This window comes from Myotis brandtii, unplaced genomic scaffold, assembly GCF_000412655.1.
Source record: "Myotis brandtii unplaced genomic scaffold, ASM41265v1 scaffold112, whole genome shotgun sequence".
In the NCBI taxonomy this organism is placed as follows: domain Eukaryota; kingdom Metazoa; phylum Chordata; class Mammalia; order Chiroptera; family Vespertilionidae; genus Myotis; species Myotis brandtii.
Window position 1 is genome coordinate 10,402,023 of NW_005353838.1, and position 20,621 is coordinate 10,422,643.

General features: G+C 42.8%; 1 protein-coding gene across 1 annotated transcript in view; it reads right to left on the bottom strand.

Moving 5' to 3' along the window:
• TTN (titin) overlaps window positions 1–20,621 on the bottom strand; it is a 282,573-nt gene that overhangs the window by 4,227 nt on the left and 257,725 nt on the right. Inside the window, exons 295-316 of the mRNA XM_014546416.1 lie at window positions 19,795–20,082; window positions 19,378–19,677; window positions 17,200–19,266; window positions 16,796–17,098; window positions 16,378–16,683; window positions 15,992–16,282; window positions 15,600–15,896; window positions 15,166–15,471; window positions 13,958–14,263; window positions 13,593–13,874; window positions 12,792–13,385; window positions 12,380–12,667; window positions 11,975–12,274; window positions 11,195–11,497; window positions 10,328–10,630; window positions 9,639–10,223; window positions 9,206–9,511; window positions 8,790–9,089; window positions 7,573–8,148; window positions 7,159–7,464; window positions 6,067–6,660; window positions 15–5,941 (exon numbers count right to left, since the gene is read on the bottom strand). Coding sequence (XP_014401902.1) covers window positions 15–5,941; window positions 6,067–6,660; window positions 7,159–7,464; window positions 7,573–8,148; window positions 8,790–9,089; window positions 9,206–9,511; window positions 9,639–10,223; window positions 10,328–10,630; window positions 11,195–11,497; window positions 11,975–12,274; window positions 12,380–12,667; window positions 12,792–13,385; window positions 13,593–13,874; window positions 13,958–14,263; window positions 15,166–15,471; window positions 15,600–15,896; window positions 15,992–16,282; window positions 16,378–16,683; window positions 16,796–17,098; window positions 17,200–19,266; window positions 19,378–19,677; window positions 19,795–20,082 — 15,128 coding nt within the window. The remainder of the gene's footprint in view (window positions 1–14; window positions 5,942–6,066; window positions 6,661–7,158; window positions 7,465–7,572; window positions 8,149–8,789; window positions 9,090–9,205; window positions 9,512–9,638; window positions 10,224–10,327; window positions 10,631–11,194; window positions 11,498–11,974; window positions 12,275–12,379; window positions 12,668–12,791; window positions 13,386–13,592; window positions 13,875–13,957; window positions 14,264–15,165; window positions 15,472–15,599; window positions 15,897–15,991; window positions 16,283–16,377; window positions 16,684–16,795; window positions 17,099–17,199; window positions 19,267–19,377; window positions 19,678–19,794; window positions 20,083–20,621) is intronic.

Below are 20,621 nucleotides of genomic sequence, written 5' to 3' on the forward strand. Positions count from 1 at the left end.
TAAGAACTGGTTACCTTTCCATCCTTTGTCCAGATGACAGTCGGCTGGGGTTCTCCAGTAACTTTAACGGAAAATTTAGCGATGCTGTCTGAAGAGACAGTTGTATCCTGCAGCCCAGTAACAATTACTGGCTTTGAGGATATTGGCTCAGGAGCTTTTGTTTCCGTTTTCTTGGTTTCTGTTGACTCAGCAGTTTTCTGAACTGATACTTTGGCTTCTGTTGACTCAGCAGTTTTCTGAGCTGATACCTTGGTTTCTGTTGACTCAGCAGTTTTCTGGGCTGATACCTTGGTTTCTGTTAACTCAGCAGTTTTCTGGGCTGATACCTTGGCTTCTGTTAACTCAGCAGTTTTCTGAGCTGATACCTTGGTTTCTGTTGATTCAGCAGTTTTCTGAGCTGATACCTTGGCTTCTGTTGACTCAGCAGTTTTCTGAGCTGATACCTTGGTTTCTGTTGACTCAGCAGTTTTCTGAGCTGATACCTTGGTTTCTGTTGACTCGGCAGTTTTCTGAGCTGATTTCTTAGTTTCCAATACGCTCGACACCTGCTCATGGATGCTCTTAAAGGCTTGTCCCATGAATTGTAAGTTAGTTTTGGAAGTTCCACCTTCCCCAGAAATTTCACAAACATATTCTCCACAATCAGATTCAGTGAGGTTATGGATTTTGAGCTCATAGGTACCATCTGCTGAATAATGAAACTGGAAATGCCCATTTTCCTTCAGTTTCTTGCCATCTTTATACCAGGCGACCTCTTTTGCACATAATACACTACTTTCAACTGCACAGGTCAGCTTTGCGATGTCTTTAACAGCTTCTGCTTTCAGGGACTGAGATATCTTGGGTGGGGCAGAGACTGGTAGCTGCCCAACCTTCTCTGTTGCTGTGGGTTTTTTCTCTGTGGGTGATACGGCTTTTGGGGGAGAAGTTACCAGTTCTGGGGATTTCACTCGTTTTGGAGACTTAACTCCTTCTGGGGATTTCACCTGAGGCTCTGGGGATTTGACCTTCGGTGGTGAAGTCACAGCCTTTTCAGTAACTCTGGACTTCTGAATAGTCAGAGTGAACTGTGCTTCTTGCCGCCCTTCACTGTTTTCTACCACCACGCTGTAGCTGCCCTCATCAGAAGCCTGGACTGAAGAGATCTCAAAGGTGGACTTGTATTTTGTGGTGGTCACTTGGTGGCGGGTGGAAGTACTGATCACTTGTCCTCCACGCAGCCAGGTCACAGTTGGTACCGGCTCACCATCGGTGTCGCAAGAAAACCTTGCCGACTCTCCCTCAGAGACAGTTATGGACCTTGGCTTGGTTAGGATTCTTGCTTCCAAAGTGGACTTGATCTTTCTGTGTGTGGATTTTTCTTCCAGCGACTTTTCTTCTACTGCAGCCCTTTTCATTTCTGCAGATGCGTGGTGTTCATATGATGAGAGACTTTCCCTTGTCTCTGTCATCTGCGACTTCATTTCCCTGACTGAAGAAGAGGCTTCCATCTCAGATGTTCTCTTGAACGATGAAACCGCATATGCCTCTGTTTTGGTGAGGTCAGGGAAAAGGGACCGGGGGACATCCTCATCTCTGCGCCGGGAAGCGTAGGTGGTATAATCCCCTCCTGTTACATCCAAGGTCGCGTAGTCAGAAGCTTCACCTTTGTAGTTGGTGCACACGGCGCGATATGTTCCGCTGTCATCAATATGACAGTCTAGAATTTCCAGGGTCAGGACCCCACTCGTGTTGGTGTAATGAATCTTACTGCTCTCTTGGAGTTCTACACCATTATGGTACCATTTAACCTCGGCAGTTGGCTTAGACTGAACGTTTAGGATAAACCGGGTATTCTGGCCACAGGGTACCCTGTGGGAGCGCATTCTCAGTGTGATCCGAGGGGCATGGTCCAGCGTAAAAGGCTGCTGACTCAAAACTTCATACTTCCTTTCTGATGTCTTCTGAGTCTTTAAAGCTGCCTTCATGGACTCATACCTGGAAAAGATATCAAATCTTGCCGACCTCTCAAATCTTGAGAGTGATCTCTCACGAGAGACGGGGCTGGGGGAACGCGGGCGAGTTCTCTCTGGAGTGGGAGACCTTCTCTCTGTGTCATCTTCGTATTCCTCAGCTGGTTGTGGATGTGATTGGATCAGTTCAGACACCGGCCTCATTAACTCAATGTAAGTTGGAGACAGGGAGCGCCGTCGTCTCAGAAGTCTAGACACAGATGAGGATGACTCTCTTTGAGCACGTTTTGTGATTTCGTATTCTTCCTCAATTTCTGTGATTTCTGTCACTCTTCTCTGTTGCTTTGATTTCTTTCTAGACTTTTGTTCCTTCGACATGTGGTCAAGCTCGCTTTTGTATTCTGAGAGACGATGGGTGGTTGTAACCGGACGAAGCAACTCTTCGTCCTCCTTCTCAGCCATGATTCGCTGCCGTTGTTTGGGCTGCCTGTAGGAAGCCTGGGCGTGCCGTTCCCGCAGTTCTGCATAACTTGTGCTAGTGTCAGCCTTGGTTGGGATGTGATAGGTTGAGTATCTGAAGTCTTTTCTTGTTTCCTCCACCTTGACATGAGCCTGTGGGGAAGAGTAACGCAGACTAGAAAGCTCAAAACGTGGAGGGCTCCGGCTTGGGGGTGAAGCTGAAAAACCTAATTCAAGCTCCTCTTCAAGACGCAGCCTCTCTTCCTCCGTTCTTTTCATCGCCAAGTAGTCATCAATGGGAAGGAGTAATTCTTCATCTGAGATGTCACCAAGGGAACGTCTTCTAGGTCTGTAGTAGAAGGCGTAGTCAGGAGAAGGTGTACGCCGGCGGGCTGGCCTCACTATTTCAAGGTCATCTTGGGTCAATTTGGGAATGCGCCATCTGGGTTTGTATTGATCCGTAAAGCGTGGAAGAGGCGTCACATAGAACTGTTCCCATCTTGAAAGGCGGATGCGCTTTTGTCTTTTCTGTACAATTCTGTCAATTTTCCCAGGCATTTCAAATTGATCACGTATCTTTTTGTACCATTTCATGTCAGACATAGGCACAAACTGTTTAATGCGTTGATCTTCTTCTATGACGGTCCGCTTGTGCTTGCGTGGCTCTGGTACTTCATAGGGCATTCGGAGTTTTCTCTCCTCTTTCTTTTCTTCGGTCTCAAGTCGGAATTCCCCCTTTACGGTCTTGGTGCTTACAGCTGGTTTGTAGAGGATGGCAGCTTCTCTCAGAGCCTCTTGGGCTACCTGTGTCAGTGGCACAGATTCCTTTCCAGAAAGAATTTCAGCCATTCTTATTGTCTTGTCAATTTGCTTCTGTACGTGTCTTTCACGCTCCTCTTTACTCTTGAATTCTTGTTTGACGTACCTCAAGCGCTCCACTTGTAAGTGAGCCTGGCAGCTGGTGGATCCAGCTGTGTTTGTGGCTGTGACCCTATAATAACCAGTGTCTTCAGGCAAAGTATCCCGGATGTGCAAAGCATAATAATCCAAGCCTTCGTGGATAATTTCAATGGTAGGCCCAAGGGACAGTGGCTGACCATCTTTCTCCCATTTTAATGTTGGCGGGGGGATGCCAGAAACTCTGATCTCAAAGCTGACACTCTGGCCTTCTTGGCATTCTGCATTTGCCAGTAGCCTTTTGAACATGGGTCTTAAGGTTGTATCTGCTGGAGGTGGGTGTGGGGTTACAGTCAGTTTTGCTTTACAGCTGTCTTCACCGTATTTGTTTCTTGCCACAATAGCATATTCAGCATCATCATCTGTTGTTACACTGTTGATTGTTAATTGGTAAAGACCCTTGTCAGACTCAAATGTGTATTTCTTGTCATCATCACCTGGTTTGATTTTCTGACCTGATTTGTACCATGTTACACGAGGCTCTGGGTGGACAGTAATAGTTACTCCAAATCGGACGTTTTCACCCACATAAGCTGTCTTGTTATAGAGAGGCAGGGTAAACTCTGGTGGCCTTTCCAGGAGTCTCATGGTATCTGTTCTGCGCTTCATTTTCTTCATGGTTCTACGGAAGTAATAGTCATAAACTTCTCTCACACCTTTAACAAACAGCTCTGCATAAGAACTGTCTTCACCGTAGTCATTGACTACTTTGCATCTGTAGGTGCCGTCGTCGAATTTGGTAATGTCTTTGATGTACATGGTAGCCACTCCATCTTCATAGGTGATTTCGTATTTCTCACTGTTCTCCAGCTGTCTGACACCAAAGTACCAGGTCACTTGGGTAGACTGGTCATAATTTTCAATTTTGCAGACATACTTGACATATCCTCCTTCTTCGCCAACTGCATGCATTATCTGCCCAGAAATCGGGCCAATTTCAATGGATGCCACTTTAACTTTAGCAACGCTCACTCCCTTCTGAGATCGAATTGCACCACCACAGGAGATTCGGGCTGCTGACACAACCATGTTGAGGTCTTTCTTGATCAGAGTGTGGTAGTATCGCCGGTGTTTTAATGTTCTGATAACTTTAGTACTGACTCTTTCTATCTTCTGCTTCAGCCATGGGTGCTGGAGCGCTTCAGATGCTGTCATGCGAGATTTTCTCTCTTTCACTAACAGCCGGTCAACAAAATCCATGGCTTCGAGGCTGATCTCTTTGAATGCCTCCTCATCAAAAGTATATTCGGCATTCCTGATGTTCTCAATCATCTGTTGGTTAGTTTCAGCCAGGAATGGATTGATACCACTCAACAGCACATATACCAGTGTTCCAAGTGACCACATGTCTGTGGCGGTGCTGACAACATCATGCTGGTGGACTTCAGGTGCATAGTACTCAGGGGCAGTGAACAGAAGCCTGAAGTTGTCCCCTGGCTTCAGCTGACGGGCTTGACCAAATTCTATGATTTTAATGACGGAGCTTCGTCTTGTTTGGTAAATGATATTTTCGGGTCTAATGTCAAAGTGTCCAATACTCTGACTATGTAAGAACTCAAGAGCTTCGCAGACCTGGCGAACATAACTTACAATTTCTCTTTCAGTAAGTTCAAAAGCACTGGTGTTAATGCGTTCAAATATGTCAAGTCCTGATATGAACTCAAAGATCATAACTAATTCTTCCATGCTTTCAAATGATTCATGGAGGTATAAGATGTTTCTGTGCCTAGCAATATTTAGAATGGATATTTCCTTCTTTACCAAAACCTGATCGGTCCCTTTGACTTTCACAAATTTAGCCATGTATGTCTTTTTTGAGGATGTTTCAACACAACGGTGGACGATTCCAAACTGACCACGCCCAAGATCTTCAGCAATCATATATTTCTCATAGAGTTCCTTGGTTGAAGAATGAGATGCTTTAGTCATGGAAACTTCCATGGTTTCATCTACCTCTTCATCATAGTTCATAGCTCTGGTCTTATCTTCTTTGGTTACGGTTGGTTCTGAAGGCTCAGAAGGCTTGCTCAGGCCAAATTTATTTTCAGCTATTACACGGAACTGGTAACTTGTTTTTCCAAATAGGTTGATCACTGTGTAACGTGTTTCTCGGGCCTGTCCTACACGGAGCCATCTTTCTGCAGTCGTTGCACATTTTTCAATAATGTAGTTGGTGATTTTGCTGCCACCGTCAGTAGCTGGCTCAGTCCAGGTTAAGTTGACAGAATCTCGTGAGACGTCACTAACTTTGACTCCTCTGGGTGGGTCAGGAACATCAGCCACATCCAGTTCAACTGTCTTCTGATCAATTCCAAATCTGTTTTTAGCACAGACCACATAGAAACCAGCATCTTTTCTCTCCACTCCATTGGGGAAAACAAGTGATGTGAAAGATCTTGTGACAATAACTTGGTAGTGGCCATTATTGTCGATGAGATCTTGTCCTTTCTGCCAGGTGATCACGGGATCTGGTTTGCCACTGAAAGGGATCTTGATGCTGATCACCTCACCTCGGAGAGCATGAACAGCTCCCATGCCCTCAAGAGTTTTAGGCAGGTGTATCTTAGCCGGGACTGTATCGGAATAAAAGGAAAAAGAATATAATTTAGAAACACCTAACACTATGTAAGTGCAACAGCCCCCCTCCAATTAATAGTGTCATCCAGCACCAAACTTATGTTTACTAATTTGCTTTTACCTTCCACTTCCAAGGAGGCAGTGCCAGACACAGATCCCCCTTGGTTGGTAGCTCTGACTTGGTAAACTGTGGCATCGTCATCCGTGACACTTGCAATAATGAGCTGATGGTAGCCACCCTTAAACTCTTGAATCCTGTACTTTAATCCATCTGCAATGAGTTCTTTGCCTTGTCTGTACCATTTCACAATAGGTTTTGGATGGCCAGTCACTTTGCAGACCAAAGTAGCATTGCTCTGATATCTGACGTTTAGATTTCTTAGTTCCTCTTTAAAGTGTGGTGCCTGAATCGGGACATCAGTTTTGGGAGTGACAGGTTCTGATATTTCACTCCATTCGCTTTCCCCACCTAGGTTTTCACACTTCACACGGAACTCATATTCAAGACCTTCAATAAGGTTTTGCACTGAGAAGACAGTTTCTCGAATTTCTTCTGTTGTCACCGCAATCCATTTATTCTGCTTCTTCTCACGCTTCTCAAGGTAGTAATTTCTAATCTTTGCACCGCCATCACTGGCAGGTGGCTTCCAAGCCACAACACAAGACTCTTTCGTGACAGCAGAAATAGTTGGCTTGCCAGGAGCACTTGGCTTTTCTATTTAAAGCAAATAGACAAAAAGGATTTGAGTCATGAGGTGAAACAAGCAGCTTTATTAAAAGCTGATTAAAAAATAAAATGTGATAAATTCAAAGTTCTATTAAGAATAGCTATTACAGAAAAATGAATGGATTAGTTTGTGCTAAGGAACTAACAAAACACAAAGTTCCTTTTTAAAGAAGGGATAGGGTATATACATGGGTGGGCAAAAGTAAGTTTATAGTTGTGAGTATGCAGAGTTTATTCTTATAATTTATTAATTACTATGTTATTTTCCATATAAACAACTGTAAACCTATTTTTGCCAAGCCCGTATTTGTCCTTTTAAATATGCAAAAGTTCAAGTGAGATAAAAGGTTCTTGTGCTTTACCTGAATTTTTGCTATTTCCTTCCAAAATTTATTTCTGTTACAAAGACTTTTATGTGAAGATATTTTTATGTAAAGAATTTTGCCATGTGAAGATTGTAGCGGTTGTACAAGAGGCTGTACTCACCAAATGGACTCTTAATGATCACAACTGAGGGGACCTCTAGAGGGTTACTGATGCCAAAAGTGTTCTGAGCCGAAACCCGGAAGTAGTAGCCAGCATTTTCTGTGAGGTTCACAATTCTACAGGTTGTCACTGAGATGGCTGAAGACACCAATTGCCATTCAGCCCCTTCCTTGGCCTCACATTTCTCCACCACATAATTGGTGATCCAGGAGCCTCCGTCATCTTCTGGTGGCTTCCAGCTGATCACTACCGAGTTCTTTAATAGAGCTTCAATCACAATGGGTCCTGTAGGTTTGTCTGGTTTATCTGTTGGGGGGAAAATACAATAGTAGTGGTTTTTGTGGTGTGTCTCCCAAGAGCTTTTCCCCTTTAAAAATAAAAAAACACAAAACACTGAAAATGAAAATAAAATACCTTGTATTTCCACATCAAGGGTGGCATCAACTGTTCCGAAAACATTGCTGAGCTGAACTTTGTATTTCCCAGCATGAGTCTTCCGCTGGACATTCTTCATGACGAGATGAGTGTAGTGCTCAGTGTTTTCAATAGCAGTGTTTTCTGAGTTTTGCAGAAGTTTCTGGCCATGGAACCAAGTGATGGCAGGTACTGGACGACCAATGTACATAACATGAAGTCGAAGTGTTGAGCCCACAGCACCATAGTATTTCTCTTTCAGTGGGTAACCAGGATGGAACTGTGGTGTTGCTTGCAGGAGAAGCTTACTACTGGTTTCTGTCTCTCCAACCTCATTAGTAGCTATGCAGGTATAAACGCCTTCATCTTCTTGTTCATCTGTCATCACTGTCAGAGTATGTGTGCGTCCATCTGAAGACATTTTGTACTTCCGGCTTTGCACCAGCTCCTTACCAAATCGGTACCATTTAATGTCAGGAAGAGGCCTTCCAAGGATCTGGCATGAGAGTTGAGCAGCTTCACCCAATTTGGTGGTAACATCCTCCATTTCTTTGCGTACTCCTGGGGCCTCTCCAGCTGAAGGATATGAAAGATAATATTAATGCATATTGTTACTACTAATTCTATAATCCTTTGTCTTTGTATATCAGGAATTTAAAGTGTTGTTATTGACTAACACTTTATTAGACACCATGATTTACATGCGTCTAATGCTTAAAAACTCTTTGCAGTGATTTTGCTGGGTTCATATGGAAAACAGGGATTCAGTGAGGACATTATTATGCAGAGTGATTTTTCTCTTTATAATTGGGAGGTATTAATTACGTATAGAGTTTTGGGGAAATAGGAATTCTCTTTATAAGTCTGTAGTATCTTTGCCCCTACGTAGGTTCACTGAAGTTGGGTACATTTGTTAACCCTTCAAGTCTTGTTAGAAACTATAAAAAAATACAACCCATTGCATTTGAGGGAGATCCTATTCCAGGATTGTGTTCAGTTCACTGCACCTAACATCTACTGGGGTTATGTGTTTAGAATGGCTTCCCATAGAACCTACCCACTACGCCCTGTGTGTGCATATGCCAAAGTGAGTGATTCTTTCCATACATTTGCTCCCCAATAAAGCTTTCTGGAGATCTACTTAGTTTAGAAGAAGAATTAGCCTTAACATGTTACTTAGTTTGTAAATCATAGGCAGAGAACTAATGGCTACTTACATGTTAGTTTTGTCTTTACAGACATAGTAGTTCTTCGAGGTCTGCTAAGCCCAGCCTCATTCTCAGCAAAAACCCTGAATTCATATTCAGTAGCTTCCAGCAAACCCCCTATTGTGATTTGCCTGTCCTTGATGCGGTCCTTATTGCTCTTCTTCCAGGCACTGTCTCCAGATTGTCGGTATTCAACCCAGTATCCAAGGATGTCTTTGCCACCATCACATTCGGGTTTCTCCCACTGTAGAGTGACACTATCTCTGGAGATTGAAAGAATCTCAAGTTCTCCAGGTTGACTTGGCTTATCTGAAATAGTTTAAAACAATTGAAAAGAGAATCAACTATACTGTTGAAATAAAAGGAAAAACCCAAAGATGGCTTGCCCCTTTGATGTTAACCCCTTCAAAAAAACCTCTCCTTACCAAATGGATCTTTGCAAATAATTGGTTCAGAAGCAGGGCTGGTCTCACTTAGGCCAACATCATTCTGTGCTATGACCCGGAACTGATATTCAGCATCAGGAACGAGCCCCGTCAGGGTGTACATTGTGGTCGTTATCTGAGTCTTATTGTGCCTGACCCACTTGTCAGTTGATGTCTCCTTGCGTTCGATGTAGTAGCCTGTAACTCGAGAACCACCATCGTCTTTGGGCCGGGACCAGGACAGGCTGACAGAACTCTTGGTCACATCGAGTACTTCTGGAGGATTGCTTGGAGGCTCTGGAGGATCTAAGGATATCAGTAGAAAACACACATGTGTTAGGGTATAGTGCCAAATCTCGTCAGCTGATGGCTTCATTTCAAAACAAGAGTACGGAAAGAATTTGCACAAGGTTGTGGTTGGAAGAGCACTTACTTAGTGGTGTTTTTGGTATGACTGGTTCCTCGGATTTTAAGGGTTTGCTGATACCAAACTGGTTTTCTGCTGAAACACGGAAATGGTATTCCACATTTTCTTTGAGGCCTTTTACCACCAGAGATGTACCTCGGACTCTGGAATCAATGGTATACCAGGCGGCTTTAGGCACTTCTCGTCTCTCAAGGATGTAGCCTAAGATGTCGGCACCACCATCATCGGCAGGGGGTCTCCAGCTGACCCTTACAGAGCGAGCTTGTATGTCATCATATTCAAGTGGCCCTTCTGGAGTGTTAGGAATGCCTATCACCTTGACCTTGATGTAAACAGCCTTCTTGCCACATTTGTTTTCCAGAACCAGGTCGTACGAGCCAGAATCATCCCTGACTGCTTCTTTGATGACGAGCTCAGTGTGTGTTTCAGAGGTTGCAATCATGGCACGTTTACTAATATCTTGGCCTTCTTTGGTCCATTTACATATTGGGTATGGTTTTCCTTTGATTGGAATGGTAAGTCTGATGACTCCACCTTGTCTTACAAAGAGACCCTCCTGGTATCTTTCATCAAGTTCAACATCAGGATGTTCTGGGAAAAAAGGTAGGTTGCAATTATCTCTGTGTGTAGGAGTGGGGAGGGGAGGGGAAATAAATCTTAAGGCAATTATAGAAGAAAGTGAGTGTGTATCTTACCAAGCATTTCGGTGATTTTGACTGTTCCTGGTACCTCAGCAGGCTCTCCAGGTCCACCAGCGTTACAAGCGAGGATACGGAATCTGTATTCAGCGCCCTGAGGTAGGTGTGTTAGAGTATATTCCCGAATCTTGGTTGGGGTGGTATTACATTTGGTCCATTCATGTTGATCTACTTTCTGCATTTCAATCAAGTAGCCTGTGACTTTAGATCCGCCTTCGTCTTCTGGAGGGCTCCAGGCCAGGGAAACGGACGTCCTGGTTGTATCAGTAACTCTCGGGTTTTGTGGCTTTCCTGGAGGAGCTGGGAATAAGAATGAGATCACAATAACAAACTTGTTAAAGTTGTTGAAAGTTGAAAATCAACTGTGCCACCTAACAAATCCACTGAGTGTGGAAACATGGACTATTAGCATTATAATATTTTTTGTTTTGTAAAAATTTCATTCATTTTATAAGGTAAAAAATACTAAAAGTGCTTGTTTTTTCCTTTGTCTTAAATATGTTTTATTTACAATTACTATTCCTATCTCAAATTTATCATCAGTTTTTAAAGTGCTTTCAAAAATATTAACTTGCTTAAAATTTTTACCTGGAGTCCCATTTTAAAGAGGGGAAAATAGGCTCAAGAGAAGACTATAAAAGTTATTTGACAAAAGCTCCTAGGGGCGAGAGTAGGGAGGGGATTGACGACAAAGGGATGCAAGCAAGTTTTTTGAGCTGATGGAAATGTTCCGCATTTTGATTGTGATGGTGGTCCTACAACAGTATAGCTTTCAAAACTTAACAGACTTATACATTTCGGAAGGGTGAATTTTACGACATCAAATTATACCACAATAAACGTGACTTATACAAAATGTATTACCAATTGGATCCATGGCAACGATGGGTTTAGAAGGACGACCTGGTTTTCCAGTCCCTCTCACATTAATGGCCGTGACACGGTGTTCATATTCTAAGCCTTCAATAAGGCCGGTGGAACGGTACCGCGTCATCGTCACTGGTACTTTATTTACACGGACCCATCGTTCTGCTCTCACTTCTTTGCGCTCCACAATATATCCGGTCACTTGGGAGCCACCATCGTCTTCTGGTGGGTACCAAGTGAGTGTCATGCCATCACGGGAGACATCAAATATCTCTAATGTTTCTGGAGGTCCAGGAATACCTGCAGCAAGAAAAGGTGATGCAATATTGGCAATATGAATAAATTAAAGACTCATGTATTTGTACCAGTGTGTTACCTTTTTAAATGGTGTATAAGACTCCTGTGGCTCTTTTTCCAATCTTTTCATTTTTTTTTTTTTTTACTTTTCTTGCTATTCCTCATTTTCTTATATTTTATAAACATTTATTGAGCATGCATTCTTTCTCCCACTTTACCAGAACCAGCCTGTCCTTCCTTTCTTCCCTCCCTCTCTTCCACTTATCCCTCTCTCCTCTCCTCCCTTTTTTCTTTCATTAAAACAAAAATCTAACCACGTTGAAAACCTCCAAGAAAAGGGGAGTTAGAAACCTTAGGACGACCCTGGGTTAATTTTGTGACCTATTTTTACTCACATCAGGACACATTAAAAACAGATTCCTTTTTGTTAACATTCAGAATCAGAGGAGGGGAGAATGGAGGAAGGGTCCAAGGACTTACTGATGCTGCTGCGACATTCTATGATCTCCGACTGCAAGTAAGAGCCAATCCCGAAGCGGTTGGTTGCGGCCACACGGAACACATACTCGTTTCCTTCAGTGAGTCTGGTGAACTTAAATGTCGTTCTAGTCACTGATTCAGACACTGGCAGCCATCCTGGACGGTGGGCATCACGTTGTTCTACCACATAACCACTCAATGGAGCACCGCCATCCAATTCAGGCGCTTCCCAGGAAATGGTAACTGAAGTATCCTCAATTTCATCAATCTTGATAGGCCCAGTTGGTGGACCAGGCTTGTCTATGAAAGAAAAAGAAATCCAGGGAATTAATTTTCACTTCAAATCAAAATTGGGTGACTGAATGTCAGCAACAGTTTGCATGTGTCTTTGTTACATGTCCTTACCAAGGATGATAACTTTAATGGTCTCTGAAGTAGTTCCAGTTACATTTTTCAATTCAAGTGTATATTCTCCAGTATCTCTGATAGTGGTCTCACGGATGGTTAATTTCGCTACTTTTGTCTGAGTTTCAACTGTGATACGCTCTGATTCTTTTAGTTTAGAACCAGCAAAGAACCATGAAGCAGCAGGAGGTGGACGACCAGCGATAGGTATCACCAGCTCTACTGGTCTGCCAGCTGGGACATGGATGGTCTTTTGAGGCATCGTAGAGAGATCAATTGTTGGCAACACTATGAGAAAGAAGTGAGGCATTTGTTCTTAAGCATTATTTCTAAGGACACAGTGTCATGATTTCTGAATGTTTTCTTTATTTTACTTTACTATTATTGCTATTTTTGGCAATTGGGTACATACCTCTGAGATCTTGTATAGTCACGGGTGTGATGATCTCTCTTGGTTCTGACACACCTTTCTCATTTTGTGCCCTTACTCTAAATAAGAACTGTTCACCTTCATTTAGGGAAACAACAGTGTGCTCTAGGACTGTGGGTTTTAATGTAACAACCTTCATCCATCTGTCAGTGCCAGCTTTGGAGGCCTCAAGAACATATCCAGTGAGTCGGCTACCACCATCATAGAGTGGTTTTTCCCAGGCAAGGGTAACAGTTGACTTGGTGACATCGACCACTTCCAGTTTCGTAGGCACCAAAGGCACTTCTGAGACCAGCACTGCATCAGATGTTTCACAAGGCTCTCCAATGCCATAAATATTTTCTGGCAACACTCTGAAATAGTACATGATTCCTTCTATAAGTCCAGAAATTCGGTAAACTGTCTTGCTGCATTTGGTAGTTACTGTTTTGAATGCTCTCATGGCAGCTTCACGCTTCTCAATAATGTAGTTGTTGACTGGAGCTCCACCATCAATTGTGGGGATTTCCCAAGTAATGGTCACAGAATCTCTTGATACTTCCTTAACTGTCACTGAAGGACAGGGACCGGGAGTATCTAAAAAGTAGAATGAAAGATCCATAATTCTTATTTGCCCGATTGGTTGATAGATTTTCTTTTTGTGCCCTTACTCTAAATAAGAACTGTGTATTCAGAAAATACACTTAACATCGTTTCTCTCTAGAGAGATGACCAATCATAGGTCAAATGTATCTTTTTAGAGACTCTACTCACAACATCATCAATTTTCAGACAAATACTTACCATATACTTTCACAAGGACTGTTGCTGATTTTTTGCCAGATTGATTTTCGGCTTCAATGGTGTATTTTCCAGCATCATACCGGTTAACTTTATCCACGATAAGTAAAGAGTAGCTGTCAGTGGTGTCAATAATTGCCCGGTTTGCAAGGTCAATGCCCTTCTTGCTCCATGTTATGACAGGAGGTGGTCTTCCAGATACAGACACCATCAGGCGTAATGAGGCCCCAGCTCTGATGGTCACAGTCTTCTTTAAATCGTCTGCAAGCTCAAGATCTGGTATTTCTGGAAAGTAAAAGTCAAAACTTAATTACTTCATGAACAGGTGTGATGAGAAAATAATTCAGCTAAAAGTTTATGATAAATACCTAGTCTTTCCACAGGTTCAATTTCGGCAATTGACTCGCTGTATTCACTCATACCCTTCACATTCACAGCAGCAACTCTGAAGGAGTACTTCTGGCCCATTTTAAGGTCTACCACCGTGAATTCAGTATTTCTTATTGTGGCATTGGTATGCACACGGTACCACTGCTCAGTGTCCTTCTCTTGCATCTCAAGAACGTATCCTATGATGTCAGCGCCACCATCGTACATGGGCTTGGTCCATGCCAAACTAATGCTGTGCTTGGTGGTATCTACAACTCTTGGAGCAGAAGGTGGTCCAGGGGTATCTATAGGATTTTAAAAGAGGGATGCAGATGTTATATAAATAAGAAAGCTTTGAGGTTTGTATTTTTGGTTTTCAAGAGTCACAAAGGCATTATTTTTTGTTGTCCACACCCACCAAGAAAATTTTTGTAACTGGCCTTTTCTGATATTATAGGAAAGCACTGTCTGCTATATTATCACTGTTATTATTATTATTTTTAATAATTAACTTCTTTGGAAAGGTAGATGTTTCTTTCCTGCTACTTTGGCTTGCTATGCTGTGTTCTAGCTAAGCTCACTGTTTAGAGTATCCATTCTCAGGGACTTTCTTTTAGTTGCTCAGCTTTCACAGGGTTAATATCATTTGTCTCCTCTATAGGTGACAATGAATACAGAAATCAGTTTTTTCTACATCCCCTATTCAGCCCCAATGATTTATTCCTTAGTTCTTGGGCTCTAACTCTACTCAGGGATTTGCTACTTCCTTTTGAAGCTCTTGGGACAATTATTTTGTTGGGTACTTATTAAAGTACTAGAAACCATGTTCTGCTAAGCCTCTGCTTAAAAGAGACGCTGTCTTCTTTCTTGTCAGTAGCTGTTATCACTACAATGCATTTTCTTGTCAATAGCTGTTATCACTACAATGCATTTTCTCAATTCGTTAGAAGATTTATAAAATACACCCTTGTAATATACTTTTTTCATAGATTGGAAAACACTGCAACAATTTTCAACTATTGCTAACTTAACAGAAGTAATAATTAGTTTTCTGATTTAGACTATATTTAAAACCCTTCTAATAAGCATATGCTTTTGTAGACCATTCACAAATTCTGCAAGTTCTTGGAAGTGGCATTTTGGAAAATTATTTATAATATGGTTTTGGTAGGCATTAGGTTTATGTAGTATGATTCTTGGAACTCACATGATGGCTCTCTGCAGGAGATGAAGTTGGAAGCCTCGCTGGGTTCACTGTTGCCAGCAGCATTCACTGCCGTCACCCGGAACTGGTAAGCACAACCTTCCATCAGGCCAGTCACCTTCAGTCTGGTATCATACACCACATAGTCTTTGTTGACACGTGTCCAACGCAAGCTCTTCTTCTCACGTTTGTCCACTAGGTAGTTGCTGATCTCATTGCCACCATCAGATTCAGGTTTTAGCCACTGAATAATGATATGCTCTTTGCCAGCCCCAACTTCTTCAGGTATGCCAGGTTGCGATGGAATAGCTGTTTACATTTTTATGAAAACAGGATAATCAGAATTGCATGAAGTCGCCATTGATAAGACTGTCCTCCTCTCCCCATGAGCCCATTACATTTCAACTACCAAGTTGCTGAAAAGTGTTAATACTCACTGAATGAGTTTCTGGCTACAATTGGCTGTGTTTCAGCAGGCACACCAGGGCCATATTTGTTTACTGCCCGCACTCGGAATATGTATTCATTGTTCTTGATGAGTCTGGTAACCACATAGGATAGGGTTGGGCATTCGCCCTCAACAATCACCCAGTTGAGCCTGCTGGTCTCGCGCCTTTCCACAATGTAGTGAGTTATTGCTGCTCCTCCATCCTCCTGAGGAAGGCTCCAGGCTAATGTGCACTTCTCCTCCGTCACTCTGCTGACGGTGAGATTTCCACATGGGCCAGGGGTATCTGAAACAGGTGTAACGACAAACAGTGATGAAGATCTTTCCTTCTGCTCACCACTGAAAATGCTATAAAAATAAAAGAACATCTGACACGCTTACCAAGAACTTTGACCAAGACAGACACGGCCTTGGTCCCACCGGCATTCTTCACTGTTAAGGTGTATTTTCCACTGTCACTTCTGTCACAGAACTTGATCACAGCAGTTGCTCGTTTGCCAGTATACTGCAAAGAGACTTTTTCACAGAGATCTAGTTCCTTGTCCCCTTTGGTCCAGATGATTTTGGGTTCAGGTTTTCCACCAACTGCAGCATCAAGAACAAGATCTGAGCCTGCTCTGATGGTAACCAGATCACCCTGTAATCTGGCATCCAGTTCAGCCTTGGGTGGAGCTGTCATAGACAAAGCAGATGTAAATGAATATATGACAGTTTATTTACACATACATTGTGATAATTTAAAAGGAGAACATTGAGTATTTTTTTACCATATTCATCTCGGCAAGTGACGGGGCCTGTAGATTCTGATCCTTTGCTAATGACGCCTGCTGCATTCTTGGCCAACACACGGAATTCATAAGTGTCTCCTTCACTGAGAGCGGTCACAGTGAAGAAATTATCAGAGACAATGGTATAGTTGCACTTCAGCCAGCGACCATCTCCAACTTCACTGACTGGCTTACGCTCTATGATGTAGCCCACAACCTTGCTGCCTCCGTCATATATTGGGGCTGACCAAATCAGTGACACTGTTGATCTTGTGACATCTGTCACTTCTGGTCTTCCTGGTGCATCTGGAAGGGATACAGAAATAAAGTTTAAAAATGCAATCCTGAATCCTACTAGTACCAATGATCATAATGATAATAAACATAAAAAAATGTACCCTTAAATTTTGACACATACCAACTGGGTTCTGAGCCATTACAGGTCTTGAAGCTTCACTGGCTTTGCTCACACCTGCAGCATTGAGTGCGTATGTTCTGAACTGATATTCCAGTCCTTCTACCAAACTGGTCACTTTGTAGTTGCACTCTAAGCATGGCACTTTGTTTTCTTTCACCCAAAGAATGGTGTTACGCTCTTTCTTCTCAACCCAGTAGCCAATGATTTTACTGCCACCATCATGATAGGGTTCTTCCCAACGAATAGACATGGCATTGGCTGACACGTGGTAGACTTCAGGTCTGGTAGGAGCGCTTGGTGGAACTAAATATAAACAAAGGTATTAAATATGAATACAATTTTATAAAATTCAGGGGAAATATTTAATACTAAAGATGTTGAAATATGATTTTTGTTTTTCTTACCAAATGGATGCTCAGCAATTATTGGTGCTGATTCTAGAGGCTTGCTGACACCAAATCTGTTCTCTGAACTGACACGGAATGAATATTCCATGTATTTTGTGAGATGAGTGACTTTAATCTGAGTGCGCTTGACACTGGAATTGATAAGCTGCCAAGCTGTTGTACCTGACTCACGCTTCTCAACTATGTAATTAGTAATCTCGCTTCCTCCATCATCTTTAGGTTCAGCCCATGAAAGGACACATGATTCGGATGAGACAGATGAGACTTCAATGGGGCCGGTTACTGGACCTGGCCTTCCAATGACCACAACTGTGATGGTAAATGTTTTAACACCAGCTGTATTTTCCAGGGTCAAGAAGTATCTTCCAGAGTCACCTCTCATGCTTTCTTTTACAGACAAGGTGGTTCTGTCTTTTGTTGTTGTTATACTCATCCGCTCTGTCTCCTTAAGTCTCATTTCTTCCAGCTTCCATGTTACTTTGGGGGTGGGACGACCACTGATTGGCACATCAATGGTAAATGTGCTTCCTGCTTTGCAAGTTATGAGCTGATTGGTAATTCCAGTAAGGTCAGCAGTGGGCTCAATTTGAGGCTCTTTGATAATGACCGAAGAGAAGGCTTCCCTGGGTTCACTGTAGCCAGCGTCATTCTTGGCCTTCACACGGAATTCATATTCAGTGTTCTCAACCAGTTGTTCAACGGTGAAGGTCAGTAGCTTGGTGTGACCAGCTTCAACCCAGAAGTCAGATCCCTTTTGTCTCATTTCGAGCAGGTAGCCAGTGATTCGGCTGCCTCCATCATGGTCTGGTTTCAGCCAAGCTAAGACTGCAGAGGATTTGCTTGTGTCAACGATATCAAGTCTCTTAGGTGGAGCAGGCTGTTCTGTGGCTATAATTGGTTCTGGCATTTCATAGGGTTCACCAATGCCATACTCATTTTCTGCAGAAACACGGAAATAGTAGGGAACGCCTTCTGCCAGGTCATTAACCTTGAGGATTTGACGAGTGCATTTTTCACTGATAATCTGCCAGCTACGGCGACTTGCTTCTCGTTTCTCTACCACGTAGTGATGGATTCGGGCACCACCATCAAGGAGAGGGGCATCCCACATCAGTGTAACAGACCCCCGGGTCACATCCTTGAAGGTAATCGGGCCAGGTGGCCCTGGAGTGTCTAGCACCTTGACGGTGAATGTGACTGATTTACTACCACTGCTGTTTTCCACGGTAAGGGTGTATTTCCCTGCGTCATTTCTGTTGCAGTTTTCCACGGTGAGGGTGGTGAAGGAGTCTGTTATATGGATATCAGCCCGAATGCTAAGGTTAGAGTCGGGTTTGCTCCACACAGCTGTAGGAGCTGGTCTACCCTGGTAGGCAATGAAGAGGCGAATACTGGCCCCAGCTCTAACAACGTGAGTCTGCTTGAAGTTTGCGTCAATATCTAACTCAGGAGCGGTTAACCGGTCCACGGCTTTAATTGTGCCAGTCACTTCACAGCTGTCTCCTTTTCCAGCACCATTGATAGCACTAACCCGGAATTTGTATTCTTCACCTGCTTCTAGATCTGTGACTGTGTATCTTGTTTTCACACACGCCTCTACATTTACCTTGTGCCAGTCTTCTAAGCCAGCTTTGCACATTTCAATAATATACCCAATTATTTCCATGCCTCCATCAAACACTGGCTTAGACCATTCTAAGCTCACAGTTGTCTTTGATGTGTCTGTCACTTTGACCACAGTGGGAGCACCTGGTGGGCTGACTGGCTCTCTACATTTGATTAGTCTTGAGATATCACTGGCAGGTCCTATTCCGGCAGCATTTTCAGCCATGACACGGAATTCATACTCATTGCCTTCTACTAGACCAGTGACTTTGAATCTTGTCTCAGAGATTGGTCGTTTGCTGATCACTTTTACCCATCTTGTGCTTTTCTTCTCTCTCCTTTCAAGGATATACTGTTGAATTTCATTGCCACCATCTGATTCTGGCCTTGCCCATGTCACGGTAATGCTATTGCCTGTTACGTTACTTGGTTCTGGAGTGCCCGGGGCATCAGGAACAGCTGTGAAAGGAGAACAGAGAAATGAATGAATAAGTAAATAAACCAATTAGGCATGTTTGCTTGGAAGTTAATCTTATGATACATTACCACTTCCTAAAAATGGACACTTACTGTATTGTATTTGAGCAACCACTGGGTCAGAATCAAGTGGCCTGCCAACACCAAACTTGTTAACTGCAGAAACACGGAATTGGTATTCATTGCCATTTATTAGTTTAATGGCCGTATAGCTGTGGGCTTCACATTTATCTTCAATTAGTGCCCAAGCAAGTCTGCTGGTTTCCCGTTTTTCAACGATGTAGTGAGTTACAGGAGCACAGCCATCATTGAGTGGAGCATCCCACCACAGGGTCATCTTCTCGCCAGTAATATTGGTGAATCTTATTGGCCCAACTACTTTTCCTGGTGTATCTGTAAGAAAAAGGTTCCACAGTTAGTTCCTTTTTCCTTGTCCATTCAAATGCAATCAGGCCTGCCTCTAATCCAAGTCCTGAAAATGTTAAGATTAAGAAGCTATTTTAGAAGTACCTTGTACTTTCACTGTAATTTCTGCTTTTGCAGAGCCAGATACATTTTTGGCTTCCACTTTATAAACACCACGATGGTCCCGAGTAGCATCTCTAACAAAGAGGCTGGTGGATCCAAGGACATCGGTTATTTCCATATTCATCCTCTTTTCAATTTCTACTTCATCTTTGAACCAAGTTACTCGAGGTACTGGTCGTCCTTGCACCAAAGCTTTAATTCTAAGACTCTCTCCAGCTTTAATAACGAGACCATCAAAGTATTCAGGGCCAAACTCTACTGTTGGTGGAACTAAAAAGAAATATAAATAATATGCATTAATTTGGCTTAATAATGATATAAATTAACATTGTTTTTCTTTTTAAATTTTTTTTAATTTTTCTTTTTTGATTAAGGTATTACATATATGTCCTTATCCCCCCGTTGCCCCTGGCCTCCCCACTCATGCCCTCACCCCCTTGGTGTCTGTGTCCACTGGTTAGGCTTATATGCATGCATACAAGTCCTTTGGTTGATCTCTCCCCCTTACCTCCACCCTCCCCTACCTTCCCTCTGAGGTTTGACGGTCTGATTGCTGCAACATAGTTTTTCATTAGCATCATATCATAAAGCCTGGAAGGGTTACTAGTAATACTCATTCTGTATTACCAAAGCTATTCTGAAAGTAGGATTGATAATTGAGAATGTAGACTATGGAGTTAGACATTTGCATGGTTATCTCCTTTGTTATGTTTGTCATGTTATTAATTTCGCATTGAGACTTATAAAAAGAGAAGCAAAACATTTACAGATCATTTACTTCCTAGTACTGCTGCATATTCAAATGAGTT